We start from the raw sequence: 17772 nt of genomic DNA on the forward strand, positions 1-17772 counted from the left end.
GAGTAGTGTGTGTGTGTGTGTGTGTGTGAGAAGATGGTGCTGCGCAAGGAGGATGCGCTGACGGGGGTGGTACTGGAGCCCAAGCTGGAGGAGCGGCTCAGGTGAGTAGGTTGTGTGTGTGTGTGTGTGTGTGTGTGTGTGTGTGTGTGTGTGTGTGTGAGAAGATGGTGCTGCGCAAGGAGGATGCGCTGACGGGGGTGGTACTGGAGCCCAAGATGGAGGAGCGGCTCAGGTGAGTAGTGTGTGTGTGTGTGTGTGTGTGTGTGTGTGAGAAGATGGTGCTGCGCAAGGAGGATGCGCTGACGGGGGTGGTACTGGAGCCCAAGCTGGAGGAGCGGCTCAGGTGAGTAGTGTGTGTGTGTGTGTGTGTGTGTGTGTGTGAGAAGATGGTGCTGCGCAAGGAGGATGCGCTGACGGGGGTGGTACTGGAGCCCAAGCTGGAGGAGCGGCTCAGGTGAGTAGTGTGTGTGTGTGTGTGTGTGTGAGAAGATGGTGCTGCGCAAGGAGGATGCGCTGACGGGGGTGGTACTGGAGCCCAAGCTGGAGGAGCGGCTCAGGTGAGTAGGTTGTGTGTGTGTGTGTGTGTGTGTGTGTGTGTGTGTGTGTGTGTGTGTGTGTGAGAAGATGGTGCTGCGCAAGGAGGATGCGCTGACGGGGGTGGTACTGGAGCCCAAGCTGGAGGAGCGGCTCAGGTGAGTAGTGTGTGTGTGTGTGTGTGTGTGTGTGTGTGTGTGTGAGAAGATGGTGCTGCGCAAGGAGGATGCGCTGACGGGGGTGGTACTGGAGCCCAAGCTGGAGGAGCGGCTCAGGTGAGTAGTGTGTGTGTGTGTGTGTGTGTGTGTGTGTGTGTGAGAAGATGGTGCTGCGCAAGGAGGATGCGCTGACGGGGGTGGTACTGGAGCCCAAGCTGGAGGAGCGGCTCAGGTGAGTAGTGTGTGTGTGTGTGTGTGTGTGTGTGTGTGTGTGTGTGTGTGTGTGCAGGTGCAGTTCACACTGAGGCGATACGATGCAGAAGTAACTCGCATTGGCAGAGTGCATAGAAACGTAATGGAAGTGACCCAACTGGTACACTGGGATGAAAGTGGTACTACTCCAATACATACATCCATCATATCGCTCAACACAACACGAGCTGCTGATGGCTCCAAGAAACTCGTATTGTACGATATGGGGAGTGAAATTTCAAGTTGTGTGATTTGCTTGGTGGAGGGGGGGAGGTAGATGAAGCAAATCTACGTTCATTGCCTTAGTTAGTTTCTCAGTAAAGCTTTCATTTTCACATAAAGAAAATAAGAAAAAGCACAGTTTTTGGTTTTGTGCTTGTCCTCTGGTATGCAGTCTTTCTCAGTGGGTTTTGTGGAAACTACTTACCAAAAAAAAAAAATTATTTTTCCGCCATTTATACCCACACTTTCACAATGAACTGATTTCCTTTTCGCTGTTGCCAGTAGTTGTGACACTCAAAGTAAAGCACGCAGAGTGCATATTTTGAAAAGTTTGCAGTGAAAAATGTGGTCACTGGCCAGTTTATGTTTGGTGCATCTTACGGCATACAGTAATACCCCATTTTTACTCTTTCTAGTGGACTGTCCCAAAAAAGTATAAAATGCAGGGAAATGTAAAATACCACAAAAGATACGAAGCGCAATAAGCAAAAATGAATAAATTACTCTTACTGTCATTCTCTTTATATTGTTCAAAATATGAAATTAAAACCATTTAAATTTTGCCTATTTATAAAGAATGTGAAACTAAGAAGCAAAAGTGTTTCCTCATGGCCAAAACCCAAAATATATTATGTGTTTAGGTGAGACTAGAAAGAGGTACAGCTTTCCTGCCAGCATTAAGACTTATTATTGATATTCATTATAAAATAGGCTTATAGGCTGAGGAAATGGAAGAATACACAGACATACATGGTGACATGAGAAAATGAAGACTTAAATTTTTAGGACACATTAAAAGAATGGCACCACTAGGTTGACAAAACAAATAGTAAAACTCTACAAAAACAGAAGTAATACCAAAACTGAGCCAATGAAATGGATTGCTGCGATTAAGGAGGATCTTAAAGCAGCCGGTATAACTCAGGCAGACCTTACAAACAGGAAAACATCAGACAAAAGATATTTGATTGGAAAGTTGGCCAGAGGGAAATTAGAAAACAGACTGGAACACCATGGTCTGATGAAAGAAAGAGAGACTTCATTCTGAAAGGATGAAACAAATTTGGGCACAAAGAAAGGCCAACCATCAAATGTGACATTGCTGGGTTGTACCTCGTGTGGTCCTACTGGGCCCATACGTGAATAATAATAATAATGGTGCATAAAACTTGTAACACAACATTGCTTAAAACACTAAAGTTTGCAGTGAAAAATGTTGTCACTGGCCAGTTTGTGTTTGGTGCATCTTACAGCATACAGTACACATTTGCACTGATTGTTTCACCTCATGGTAAGAAAATGCACCAGTAGAATGTCACATACATCCCACTAGACTGTGCAGATGACTTTTTGAGGTTTTGAGATTGACTTCACTTTAGTCCTTACTGGTAACACGCTTTACCTCAGTCATTTTGATTTTTGAATGCAACTGTGACGAAACTGGAAAAAATCAAAAATAAAATTTTGGCACCATCTTTGTTGTAATGTGTCCAGAAGTGACGTGCACTGCCAATACACTGTTTTCTTTGTTGCTCTGTAAATGTTTTTGGTATCAATGAGCACAACGTTTTCAAAACACAATTTTTATCAGAAACATTGAATGAAGAAATGGCCTCAAAATTTGTGGAAAGTTCTTAGAGCGAATACTGTAAACATACTGTATGAGTTCTTCAACTGCACAAACCATTTCTTCATTAATTGTAACATGGACATACACTTTGGTTGTCATCATGCACTTCATCCCAACGTTATTGAACAGTTATACCAGCCTCCTTGCCATTGAGCCACTAGCCACATTTTCCCCATACAGCTCACAAATCTATCATAGAATGTTGTCTGGTTTAGTGTTTTTTAATTTATAAAACAAATGACAGACCTAATCACACATTGCCATTCAAAACAAGTACTGTACAGCATAAACAGTACACAGAGAAGTCACCTCCTTCGCCTTGACTCAAAGCAACTACTGTGCATGCAGTGAACTGCGATTGTAGCACCGCTGTGGAAAGTAATAAAAGCAAGAACTTACTTTCTTCACGTATGTCATATAGTATATCAAAAGTTGAATGTTAAATTCTCTGCACTACTAAAAACTGAAAGAATAGGAAAAGAGTCAGCCAAACATCAACATTTATTTCTTCCAGAAAATGTATACCATACAAAGGCTCTTATTTTTCAAGTTTGAGTTTTTCGTTTGGCTTACCTTTCCAAGATTTTTTCCATTGCGCAAAAAAAGTGTGTGTCTGTACTGTAACTCAGTAGGAAAATGGAAGGGATATCCCTCCACTTCTACATGAACCTGGGGAGGGGATTAAAATTCATAAAAATCTGAAAAAAATATTGTTTAGCAGTACCTGATTAACCAGCTCTCAACTTGATTATTAAAATTGCTGTATTAACATCAATAGTTCTATGTATGAATCTACTGTGTACAGCATTTGTGAGTCAAATATGACAAAAAAATCAAATTTTTTGTTAAGCATTCTTATTCTTTGAGGAAGTCTGATTTTTTACCATGTAATCTTATTGGGGAATCTTGTGTACAAACTAAGACACATGCTTCTAATTTTTGGAAATTATTTATTGTAGTCCTTCGTTAGCATGGTGCATTTCTTGGCTGGTTATTCATCAGCTTACAGTTTTACAAGTGGATTTAGTGTGTTGACAAAATCTTCATTTCATTACACAGAAAACGACCTGTCTTAGGGAACACGTTACTCAAATGAGGTGAAAAGTACTTTTATTTTATTAGAAACAAACTGTCAGTTATTGATAATATCTGGTATTTGATCGATTGCTGCTTCAATTTTTTTAATCGAATGACAATTTAAATGCTCTCCTGATCACTGTTAAATCATATTTAATACACAGAAGCTACTGTGATGGTTGGGTTTGATGGACCTCAAAACAATCTTCTAAATGTAGAGCAACACCACACTTTTTTTACACTGGCATGCACTTTCATTTCTTTCTTGTCTTGAGTGAGACATAACATGCCTTTTGTGACATTACTTTTCTTTTCAATTGGATGTACGTGCATTACGAAATGAGTCTACAGTTTTGCCTGAAGTTGCCTAGTGATGGTACTTGTTTTGGCAGTCTATCGAGACTATGCTGAAGGCTTGGAAAGCAATATATGTGATGTTGTTTTCCAAGCAGCCAAAGCACGGGATAAAGTGGAGAGTGCCACCATAATAAAGAGCTGGAGAAAATTGTGGCCATCCACAGGTGCCGAGTTGGATCCAGTAGTGAGTGACATCGATGAGCTAGTCAATTCGGAATTATCGATTACTTTGTACACTGACATGTTCCACAACCTTCCAGGAGGAGAAGAAATTGATGATGAAGATGTTACTAAGTGGCTGAATGAGGAAAACTGTGATGCAAACAAATGTTTACCAGATGAAGAAATAATCAAAAGCATGCGAGAAAGTAATGATGAAAGTGATGAAGGAGAGGACACATGAGGAGAGAGCATGAAGATTTCTCACACTGCTGATGCTGAAGCTGCCAAGGTCTACCTGGAGTACATTATGCAACAACCAGACTCGTGCAGTACCGATGTAATGCTTTTAAAGTGGTTGCATGATACAGCATGCCACCATCGCATATCCTTGGGTTTAATAAAATACAGTACACTATATCCTCTACATTTTCAAAATAAATGAAAAACAAAATAAATGAATAAAATAAATTTCAGGCACTCAATAATTCGACACTTGGGCTAATCCATCACCCGTATGTGCCAGGAATGGCTGAATTAGCGAGAGTCTAGTGTATATTCAGTCATGTGTGGTGCATATTACAATAAGTAACCTTTATCGGGAACTTTCATAAATATTAGTACGGCTACAGCTACATCCTTAGTAACAGTTTACACCTCTCTGATTTTCAATCCTTGTTACAGGGACATCGCCATCGCGACAAAGAACACGCGGCGTAACCAGGGTATGTACCGCAACATCTTGATGCACGGTCCTCCGGGAACCGGCAAGACGATGTTCGCAAAGGTGAGTGGTGGCAGCTTTCTCCTTTGTTGGGTAGTAGAATACTGTTTGAAAGAGTTAACGATCCGAGGTGGCAATGAAACTGGGGTGGTTGACATTTAAATCTTGTATGGAATGTTCACACTACAGTGGTACATGTATGTTGATTTGAAGCTTCCTGCAGATCAAAACTCTGAGCTGGACTGGGGTTCAAACCAGGGACCTCTGCATTTCACAGGCAGCGCTCACAGTGAGTGAACTACCCGGGCACGACTCACGACCCACCCTCACGTCGTTACTGCTCTAAGTTAATAAGAGCTTTGTCCAGTTTTAATCTGCTAGGAAGTTTTGAATCATCAGAATGAAAATTCATTCTGAAATTCCATTGCTCAATATACGGTGAGCCTGAACTCCACTGATACATTTTCAGAGGTTGTTAAGGAGTACCTTCCGAGTATTTTGGCGTAAGGGACTCACGGTCTCTGACAGCTTGTTAGAGTAACAATGTAATTGTGATAAATTCAGTTTGTTACCTTAGTCACCTTTGTATCTGAGAAAATATCTTCACAGAAGTGAAGAAGCCTGTAATATGAAATCTTCACTGTGCACAAAACAAAACAAAACAAAATAGCACTGGCTTTTTCATGGATGGCTGTACGGATGACATGGTTGGTGTCGCTGTGGTGACAACTGAACATTGTGTCATTTTGCTGCTCTTCCATCGAATTCAGTGAACCCATACATGAAGTGCATATCAGCCAACTCTTCATCAGTAAACTTGGCTGGAAAACAAAACACTAGACAGAACTTGGCAGTATGTATGTATTGTATGTATGAACTGAAATAGGTACCTAGAAACAACGGAGAGGCTTTGTCCCTGCCATAGCCCTCAGTGGTTCACAACCCCACAACAGGCTACAGCAGTCCACTCACCCCACTGCCACCCCACACCGAATAGTAGTAACTATTATGCTCAGATTTGTAACATTTTTATACAGAAAAATTACAAATTTTTAAATATGCCAATTCTGCATTATTTATGAAACACTCATTAATTTCACATTATCGTTTTCGTGTTGAGGATATCCCTCAACAACCTCTGAAAGTTTGTTGTTGGAGTTCTGGTTCACCCTGTATACTATCTCGGTCAGAATATTGGATGATGCTTACACAGCTGTGTTTTGTGGTTATTGATGTTCGAGCTGTTTTGCTTATTTTACAGGACGAGAGTCACAAGGTCTGCGAATAAAATACTTAATGTGATGCCTGTGTGTTTTTTATTAGGCTCTCAGTGATGTCATTAAAAATATATTTAACTTGGTAAACAAACTGACTAATTCCATAGGGGTACATTTATGCTGCAGCCTCAATGCACATCGCCGCTTGCATGTTCACGTTGCTAGCTGAGTGCAATATTGTATTGTATTCGTGCGAAGTGAAAAGATATGCCTTGCATTGTCTGATGATAGTAGTTGTGATTTGTTTGCAACAAAAATACGATTATTAGCTAGCGGTCCGCCTCGATAGCTGAGTGGTCAGTGCAGTAGAATGCCATGCAAAGTGGCCCAGGATCGATTCCCGGCTGGGTCAGAGATTTTCTCCAATCAGGGACTGGGTGTTGTATTGTCTTCACCATCATCTCATCCCCATTGACACGCAAGTCGCCGAAGTGGCGTCACCTAAAAAGACTTGCACCAGGTGACCAATCTACCCAACGGGAGGCCCTTGACACATGACATTTCTTTAGTGAGGGAAAGAAGTGGTCATACGGGGAGCAACGTTTGATTGGAGAATGTCCAGACTGAATACTTTCACGTTTCAACAAAAAAGAAAAAAAATTGTCTGGAGCAATTTTTGAAACAGATACTAATGTCCCAATATATTATCCAGTTTATTTTAAATATTATTGTACCCAAAAATTGGGGAAATGAAATTTATAGAAGAGTTGTGGAAATCTGAGGAGAATTATGAAAGACTTTCGGAACTCTAGGATGAGCTGAACGGTTTGTTGATGGCAAGAAATGTTCTGGTGACCTGAATCATTTTTTTTTTTACAAATCACAAGGGACAGGCCTGCTATTGGAAGTTTGGTGTACCAAACTAGATTAAAATGGTTTACAAAATTTTAACATCTTGTGATGTGAATAACAGATTAGCTAATGAGGATGCACGTAAGAGACTTGTTGATGCAATCTAAATACGGGTAACATTTTTGTCATTCATGTAGTCTTGTAGACCATACAGAATTATTGCAAAAACTGTTAATTGTAGCTTGTTGAGTTCTGAATTTAAAAAACTTCGTTTGCAGCCATGAAAATGACAAAAACTGGTTCAATTAAAATTTCGAAGACCACGAGTACACAAACTACACTAGTATATGGCCCAGTGTTGCGCATGTTATGGGCGGCGACTTTGAGATCCTGAGCGATGCCTGACACGGAGAGCATCCCAGACTGCCTCTGGGAGCTTCAATGCCAAGAATTGTTATTCAGCTTTTGGCTAGATCAATGTGTAGCTTTTTTTGTGGTGGTGGGGAGAATCGGTGTTCTTTATTCATAATAATATACAGTCAAATTGCTGACAAGTTTTACAAACACCAGATCTTTTACACCATACATAAATAGCTTCATCTTGATGCAGTTTATGTTGTCCACAACTCCTGAGTACAAAGGACATCATACAGTAAAAATAAGGTGTACCAATGCCCTTATTAAAAATGTCACTAAACACTAGAAGTACAGCAAGTTGCGATGTCACATTTATTAAAACTTTCAAGACCACTGCTACTATCTATATTTGCACAGTGCTACTGTTTAAAAGGCCATTGATAATACTGAAATCAGTACTGGGGCCAAGGAGAAAGGCGAAAGGCATTGCTTTTCATGCTGTCCTTGATGGTCCTTTTGTTTTTGCACATGGTATTCTGAATTTTTCGCTTATAAAGGATGATAAATTTAGTCATGGTACTGGATGGCTTACCATGGCTATTGCTCACTCTGGAGGTGTTGAGAGTATCGGTGGCCTTGAAAGTTTTAATAGCTGTGACATCATAACTTACCATACTTTTAATGTTGGGCAGTTTTTGATAAGGTTTTGGAACATCCCTGGCAGTCTTCGTAAAACCTTTCAGTGAGACAGTTCACACACACACACACACACACACACACACACACACACACACACACACACACAGGGGGGGGGGGAGGGGGGGGGAGGCACTTGGCAGACTTAGCTTCTATTTCAACTCTTTTGTTTCTGCTCCAACGTCTCATAAATCCTGTGAAGACTTGTACAGTGAATTGGGCCCTATTTTTACCATTAAAGCATATAGGATGAGACCGTTTCACAACTTCACTGAGTGTGCCACAATCTGAAGGTGGAACCACTTTTGTCCGGCAGAGGTTGGCGGCCCACTCGGGCATGGACTACGCCATAATGACGGGTGGTGACGTGGCGCCGATGGGCCGCGAGGGTGTGACGGCGGTGCACAAGGTTTTCGACTGGTCGCAGCGCTCTACACGCCGGGGCCTGCTGCTGTTTGTGGACGAGGCGGACGCGTTCCTGCGCAAGCGCTCGTCGGAGACCATCAGCGAGGACCTGCGCGCCACGCTCAACGCCTTCCTCTACCGCACGGGCGAGCAGTCCAACAAGTGAGACTCGCAGCTTAGACCGCAGGCAGACCTGCCGCTCAGCAAACGTTCCTTCAGTAACTGCTTGGCACTGTGCTTCACAACCTGAGGAAAATTGTCGAGTAACGTATTTTTCGTGTTATTGCAGTCCTGTATTTATGCGAGGGTTGATCCAGAAGTAAGGTTCTGTAGTGGGTAATAGAAAAAGAAAAAAAAAAAGAGAAGAAAAGAAAAGGTTGAAAATGTGGGAAGACATAATGAATAAAAAGGGGTTTTAAAATCGTTAATGTCCGTGAAAAAGGGAAAGAATGAAATGCAAATTGGACTTCGTATTACAGAAAAGCTGTCAGATTTCGTGATTCGGAAAAACTATTGTTGGGGTGGTCCTTATGGCGTTTCTGAGCAAAAGTCAAACCAATTTCCACTGCAAAAATTATTTGAAAGAGAACAGAGAATAACAAAATGTGATTAACAAGGGGAAATGGCGTAGATCCGAGTTCATTCTTTACCATGTTAACATGTCTTCTCTCGTGCGGCGTCCAGGTCTTGTTCTCCAAAAATCTCCTACTTCATTTCTGCATGAAAAGTCGTAGCTGCTCCGAAATCTTGCAGTAAATTTCATCGTCCAGGAATTAATAATGTCTACAAATTAAAACCATCTTGATATTGAATGCAATGTATTTTATGTTGCTGCTTCTATCCTCCAAATTTCATATAAGCTTCCACAATACTATATGTCTGCACATCAATAAGTTTCTTTCATTTTAATCAGACCAAGGCTAGCGAATAAGTTTTTACGTCTGAATCATACTAAGACTAGCGAATAAGTTAAGTTAAGCTTCCGCTCTCAAGAGCCAAGATCGGGAAGAAAACAAAAAAAGTTACAATTTTTGTACCTTCATTTTATTATATATTTTCTCTGCCGTCTAGTGCTCATACAGCTGCGACGGTATAATTTATATCTGAGTGAACGAGTGTAGCACGGCAAAATTCAAAGTCCCGCTACAGTTCCCAAACAGCTCCAGCCACGTGGGAAGGTGACAGGTAAAGTCTGTCAACACCGCTATGCACGGATGTTTCCCCACTCTCAATTCTGCCTGGCCGCGCTTTGCTGTGGCGCTCAGTATTGGCTCAGCAGCTGTCCGTAGTGGAGGTGGAGGTGCCCATTGTTTATTGCACCAAGCGTGAGATTCGTTCCGTAATATGGATTTTGCTCACGAAAGGGACTCCATGTTTATTGCACCAAGCGTGAGATTCGTTCCGTAATATGGATTTTGCTCACGAAAGGGACTCCACACGTGGCTTTTTATCGTCAGTTTACACGAGTGTGTGGTGACAATTGTGTGTCTGTTCGACATGCCCAAAAATGGTGAAGGGAGTTTAATGCTACCCAGGAGGAGGCCCACAATGAAGAACAGATGGAAGACCTTCGGTTATTGAGATGGTACACCGAGAAGTGCTTCAAAATGGGACGATCACCGTCGGTGAACTTGTTGCTCAGATTCCTGGGACTTCTTGTGATGCAGTTGAAAGAGCTTTGACAGAAAAATTGGGGCATCACAAGTGTTGCACTGGATGGTTACTGCGTATGCTGACAGCAGAACACAAGGTGAAAAACCTTTACTATGTTTGCCAGTTTCTTCAGAAGTGTCACGAAGATAAGGAGGGATTGTTGGACTCCATTGTTACGGGTGACAAAATGTGGGTGTTTCATTTCACTCCAGAAACAAAAGAAAAATCCAAACAGTGGTGTCATCCGGGGTCACCAGTCGCAAAGGAATTCAAACTCCTTCTGCTGTCAAAGTCACGGCCATTGTGTTTTCGGATTGTAACGGGATACTGGTGATCAATTTTGTGGATCATTGGACAACAGTAAACTTGGACAGTTATTGTGAAACACTACAAAAATTTGGGCAAGCTATCCAGAACTGCAGGAGAGGACGACTCCTTCACGATAACGCCCGACCTCACATCTACCGCCGAACCCGGGAACAAACTACGGTTGGACTATCTTGCCCAATGCACCATACAGTCCAGACCTCGTGCCTAGTGGTTATCACTTGTACTCCAAGTTAAAGGAACACTTGGATGGCTACACTTCCGGAGTGACGAAGTCAGAGAAGAGGTGAAACACTTCCGTAATGGGTTGGTGGCAGAGTTCTACAGCATGGGCATACAGAAATTGGAGCACCGTCTACAAAAATGTGTAGAAAAAGATGACAATTATATGGAAACATAGAGCTAGAGCTAAGTTTTTTTCTGAAAACTTAAATTTCTATGTGAATAAATAATGTTGTTTGTTTATAAAAATTAAGGGAACCATACTTCTGGATTGACCCTTGTAGTTGTCATTTGACAGTGAGCTGACTGTACTGCTACCATCAGTAGTATTGTAATGTCAGCTGTAGACAGCTGGCGTCGTCAGCTCTGACGTGTCACCACTTTCGCCGCGCAAAGCACTGTGCCTGATATTTCTCGGAGTGTCATTCTGGTAGTGGATTGGTTGATGGTTTGTTTCACGTGCTGTACAGAATCTGATGAAAGTAGTCAAATAAGTGTGTAGTGAGGATACGGTAGAGGTACTACGCGTCATATAGGTTCCAGAATGGTCTCACAACTTCCGTAGGTTGTTACTTTTTTATTTAGTCATCAGTCTTCTAGTCAGAAGATGTGTGCCAAAACAAATTCCTCTCTTCTGCTAACCTCTCCATCACAGAGTAGCATTTGCACCCTGCATCCTCAGTTATTTGTATAACGTATTCCAGTCTCTCTCTGCCTACAATTTTTACCTAATACGGCATCCTCAAGTGCAACTGGTGCATGGGATTTATGTGGAGTGGAGTTTCACCTGGGGATTGTGTGGTTGTGGAATTTATATTAAGCAGATCAGGGCTCTATAGTAATAACAATTTATTTAACATGCAAAGCATCAACATACAAAATAGAACTAATGAATTGTCCCTACTGTGGGCAACCAATTGCAACATAACAAGGAACAGCATATGGTGCTCAGGCCTCAGTAGTAGTGACTCTAGCATCTACATCCATACTCTGCAAACCACAGTGAGGTGCATGGCATAGGGTACTTCCCATTGTACCAGTTATTAGGGTTTCTTGCTGTTCCATTCATGTATGGAGCAGGGGAGAATGATTGTTTGAATGTCTCTGTCCACGCAGTAATTATTCTAATGTTATCCTCATGATCCTTCTGTGAGCTATACAAAGTGTGTTGTAATACGCTACTGGCCATGCAGATGATAAACAGGTATTCATTGGACAAATATATTATACTAGAACTGACATGTCATTACATTTTCACGCAATTTGGGTGCATAGATCCTGAGAAATCAGTACCCAGAACAACCACCTCTGGCCGTAATAACTTTCTTGATACGCCTGGGCATTGAGTCAAACAGAACTCGGATGGCGTGTACAGGTACAGCTGCCCATGCAGCTTCAACACGATACTACAGTTCATCAAGAGTAATGACTGGCGTATTGTGACGAGCCAGTTGCATTGCTCGGCCAACATTGACCAGACGTTTTCAATGTGTGAGAGATCTGGAGAATGTGCTGGCCAGGTCAGCAGTCGAACATTTTCTGTATCCAGAAAGGCCCGTACAGGACCTGCAACATGCGGTCGTGCATTATCCTGCTGAAATGTAGGGTTTCGCAGGGATCGAATGAAGGGTAGAGCTACGGGTCGTAACACATCTGAAATGTAACATTCACTGTTCAAAGTCCCGTCAATGTGACCAAGAGGTGACCGAGACGTGTAACCGATGGCACCCCATACCGTCATGCCGGGTGATACGTCAGTATGGCAATGACGAATACACGCGTCCAATGTGTGATCATCGCGATGTCGCCAGACACGGTTGTGACCATCATGATGCTGTAAACAGAACCTGGATTCATCCAAAAAAATGACGTTTTGCCATTCATGCTCTCAGGTCGTTGTCGAGTAAACTATCGCAGGCGCTCCTGTCTGTGATGCAGCGTCAAGGGTAACCGCAGCCACTGTCTCAGAGCTGATAGTCCGTGCTGCTGCAAACGTCGTCGAACTGTTCATGCAGATGGTTGTTGTCTTGCAAACGCCCCATCTGTTGACTCAGGGATCGAGATGTGGCTGCACGATCCGTTACAGCTGTGTGGATAAGATGCCTGTCATCTCAACTGCTAGTGATACGAGGCTGTTGGGATCCAGCACGGCATTCCGTATTACCCTCCTGAACCCACCGATTCCTTATTCTGCTAACAGTCATTGGATCTTGACCGACGCGAGCAGCAATGTCGCGATACGATAAACTGCAATCGCGATAGGCTACAATCCGACCTTTATCAAAGTCGGAAACGTGATGGTACGCATTTCTCCTCGTATAAGGCATCACAACAACATTTCACCAGGCAGTGCCGGTCAGCTGCTGTTTGTGTATGAGAAATCGGTTGGAAACTTTCCTCATGTCAGCACGTTGTAGGTGTCACCACCGGCGCCAACCTTGTGTGAATGCTCTGAAAAGCTAATCATTTGCATATCACAGCGTCTTCTTCTTGTTGGTTAAATTTCGCGTCTGTAGCACGTCATCTTCGTGGTGTAGCAATTTTAATGGCCAGTAGTGTATTTGAGGGTGGTCCCATAAGTACCCGACTCAACAAAGAACACCCAAAAATTTTGGAAAAAAATGTATTTATTTTTCAATGTAATCTTTCAGCTCTGTACAGTGATGTTCAATAAGTTTGATACCCTTTTTATAATGAGAACTGTCTAACTCCTCAAGATAGACATTAACTACCGACATTGCGTCTTCATTTGTTGAAAATCTTCGACCACCAAGCCATTTTTTCAAGTTTGACAACAGAAAATAATCTGAGGGGGCTAAATCTGGTGATAAGGGTGCATGGGGTAGCAATTTGTATTTTAATTCATTAATTTTGGCCATTGCAATACTGGACTTTGGAGCTAGTGCATTGTCCTGAAGAAACAACACTTCCTTCTTGGCCAAATGCGGCTGTTTTTGCTTGATTTCTTCACCCAAATGGTGCAATAAGTTTGCCACTGATAGTTTTTCCTTTTTCGAGGTAGTTAATGAAAATCCCATGTGGATCCCAAAAAATCGACGCCATGACCTTCCCTGCAGATGAAATGGTCTTTGGAGTCAGTTCTTCAGTTTGTGTACATTGTTTCGATTGTTTTTTTTGTCTCGAGTGTGAAGTGGTGGACCCACGTTTCATCCACGATTATGAAATGATGCAAAAAATCAACTTTGTTGCTCGAAAGTTCACTAAACCTGCAATTGAAACATCTTCGTGACACTGCTTTTGCTCGAGGGAAACATCTTCACGACACTGGTTTTGCTCAAGTGTGGGCAGACGTGGCACAAACCTAGCACACACTTTTCTCATGTCCAAATTTTCAGATAATATACAATATACCACACTTCTTGAAATGCCTACTATGTCTGCTAGCTCACGCACTTTCAGTTGACGATCGTCCTCTAGCGCTTTATCGATTTTGGTCACCGTTTCTGGTGTCGTCACCTCATTTGGTCGACCACTACGATGCTCATCTTGGAAGCCCGTACGGCCTCGTTTAAACTCGGCTGCTTAATATTTTACTGTTGTCAACGAAGGAGCAGACTTTCCCAAAGTAGAATCTAGCTCAGCTTTAATATTTGTTGCACTGAGGCCTTTCAGAGAAAAAAAAAAAATATTGTATCACATAACGATGACCAATTTTCTCCATTTTCACAATTTCACTGACAACATTCACTATTGGTGGCTGCCAAACAAATACTAAACAATGTGACATCTTGAAACATGAAACATATGCTTCATAGATTGTATACTTTCTAGAGATATTTTTCAACAATGACTGCCATCTCTCGATCGGGCTGGGTACTTACGGGACCACTCTCGTATCTCTAGAGCAATCATTTAAAGCTGGTTCTTGAAACTTTGTTTATAGACTTTCTCGGGATAGTTTATGTCTGCCTTCAAGAGTCTCCCATTTCTGTTTCTTCAGTATTCCTGTGACACTCTCCCATGGATTAACCAAACCTGTGACCATTCATGCAGCCCTTCTCTGTATATGTTAAATTTCCCCCTTTTGTCCTATGTGGTACAGGTGCCACACACTTGAGCAGTATTCTAGAATGGGCCGCACGAGTGATTTGTAAGCGATCTCTTTTGTAGACTGATTGCAATTCACCAGTATTCTACCAATAAACCAAAGTCTACTACGTGCTTTACCCACGGCTGAACCTATTTGGTCACTCCATTTCATATCCGTACAAAGTGTTACACCCGGCTATTTGTATGAGGTGACCAATTCCAACAGTGACTCATTGATATTATAGTACATTTTTTAATCTTGTGAAGTGTAAAATTTTACATTTCTGAACATTCAGAGCAAGTTGCCAATCTCTGCAGCATGTTGAAATCTTACCAAGATCTGACTGAATATTTATGCAGCTTCTCTCAGATAGTACTTCATTATAGATAAATTGCGTCACCTGCAAAAAGTCTGAATTTACTGTTTACATTGTCTACAACATGAACAGCAAGGGTCCTAACACACACGCCTGGGACACTCCTGAAGTTACTTCTACATCTGACGATGACTCTCCATCGGAGGTAACATGCTGTGTCCTCCCCACCAAAAAGTCCTCAGTCCAGTCACAAATTTCACTTGATACCCCATTGGATAGTACTTTTGACAATAAGCTTAGGTGCGGTACTGAGTCAAATGCTTTTCGGAAATCAAGAAATACTGCATCTACGTGGTTGCCTTGATCCAAAGCTTTCAGTATGTCATGTGAGAAAAGTGCGTGTTGGGTTTCACATGATCTATGTTTTTGAAATCCGTGCTGGTTGACATTGAAGAGGTCATTCTGTTCAAGGTACCTCATTATGTTTGGGCTTAGAATATGTTCTAAGATTCTACAACAAATTGATACCAAGTATATTGGATGGTAGTTATGTGGATCACTTCAACTACCCTAGATGAGTGTGACCTGTGCCTTTTTTCAAGGACTCGGTTCGGGTTTTTTGTTTGATGGATCTACGATAGATTATAGTTAGAAGAGGGGCTGTCAGCCGCAAATTCAGTATAGAATGTGACAGGGATTCCATCGGGGCCTGGAGCTTTGTTCAACTTTGATTCCAGCTGTTTCTCGACACCACAGACACTAACACTTACTTCGTTCATCTTTTCAGTGGTACGAGGATTAAACTGGGGCAATTGTCCCAGATTTTCCTTTGCAAAGGAGCATTTGAAAATAGAGTTAAGCATTTCAGATTTTGATTTCCTACCCTCAATTTCAGTTCCTGTCTCATTCATTAGGGACTGAACACTAATTTTGGTGCCATAACAGCCTTTACATATGACCAGAATTTCTTTGGATTTTGTGAAATGTCATTTCACAATATTCTGCTATGGTAGTCATTGAAGGCATCACGCCACGCTCTCTTGACAGCCAAACGTGTTTCATTCAGCGTCTTTCTATCGGTTACCCTAGGCTTTGTTCTACACCTATTATGCTGTAATAACTGTTTCTTTAGAAGTTTCTTTACAGTGACTTTATACCATGGAGGTTCCCCCCCTATTATGAACTGCCCTACTGGATACAAATATATCCAGTGCATGATCAACCATTCTTTTAAACTTGAGCTGGAGTTTCTCTACATGCTCCTGTCCTGTGCTGAAAGTTTTGAGTTTCTCATTGAGACATGACATTACTGTTTTTTTTTTTTATCTAGTTTATTGAATGTATGTATCTTCCTGTTTGTTTTAGTTGTTCTTTGTGCTTTGGTAACCATTGTTGCAACAATCACATCACATCACAGTCACTGATACCAGTATCGATGTGGACATCTTGAAAGAGCTCAAGTCTAGTTGTTGCCATTAGATTCAATATATTTCTATCATGAGTGGGATTCCTAGCAAAACCTTGTAACAGAAAATACCCAACGTATGTATGATAGAAAAAAAATTGCCACTGACTGCTCCTCGCTCTGTTGCTAGGTATTGCACCCTGTCATGAAAGCGTCAACTACCGACAACACTACCCCTCTTAATATCTAAATGATCAGTAATTCAGTTAAACACACGATAAGTCAATGAAGTCGTAGCATAATTTGTAGTCACCGATTACAGAACAGAACCACTGTTGCAGTGGAAACAATTTAAATTATAATTTAATCAGTACAATCGCACATGTAGCATACACTGACTTAACAGTCTCGCTTTCTGACATAATGTCCACTGTCGCACACCATAAGTGCAATCCAGAAATGAGCCATTACAGATCACTTACTAATTTCAGTACCGAGTGATTTACAGTTTGCAGTGCTTAATACACCGTTATGTAATTGTACATAACTCTGTACCGTGTCTTGAGCCTGATGTCATCAGGATACCAACATTTATTTCAAAAGAACTCCAGTTGTGCTCCTTGTGATCTGCTGAAGCTGTCCTTAGCCTCCACTGCAGTGTGGTACAAATAATGAGAGGAAACAGCACCCACTCGATCAGTTTTTGATCCACATGACAGCACTATCTGTGCTGACCCTTTGTCCGGTATTGCTCCACAGCAACTCCGTGAGACCTGTTTGCCTCGGTTCCTCACAGCCCAGTGTCATTTGTGTCTCTCCAGAAACTGACCCTATCACCGTCTGTACACTCTTCAAAACACATGACAGTGGTACTCGCGGCATTCCCTTGTCCCATAGTAGCCTCACTTTGGCAGCACTAACGCCACGTGCTGCTGCCACAAGAATGGCCGTGCCGCTTAGCACAGCACACCGTGTGAGCTATTCTGTATTGTCTTAGGTCCCTTGTTCTTGTTTGTGTTCTGCATATTGCACTTTACTTGCTGATTCTGCAAATACTCTCCCATTCTTTATCTTACTGATCCACCTAATGTTCAACATTGTTCGGTAGAACCTAGTTAAATATTGGTAAAAAAAGGCCATCTTCTGAATCGTATATCA

At 41.9% G+C, this 17772-nt stretch overlaps 1 protein-coding gene across 1 annotated transcript in view; it reads left to right on the top strand.

Moving 5' to 3' along the window:
- The window catches only part of LOC126108713 (ATPase family AAA domain-containing protein 3), a 111935-nt gene that overhangs the window by 57063 nt on the left and 37100 nt on the right, over positions 1 to 17772 (top strand). The window contains exons 6-7 of the mRNA XM_049914030.1: positions 5074 to 5176; positions 8552 to 8802. Coding sequence (XP_049769987.1) covers positions 5074 to 5176; positions 8552 to 8802 — 354 coding nt within the window. The remainder of the gene's footprint in view (positions 1 to 5073; positions 5177 to 8551; positions 8803 to 17772) is intronic.

This window comes from Schistocerca cancellata, chromosome 11 (genome assembly GCF_023864275.1).
Source record: "Schistocerca cancellata isolate TAMUIC-IGC-003103 chromosome 11, iqSchCanc2.1, whole genome shotgun sequence".
Lineage (NCBI taxonomy): Eukaryota > Metazoa > Arthropoda > Insecta > Orthoptera > Acrididae > Schistocerca > Schistocerca cancellata.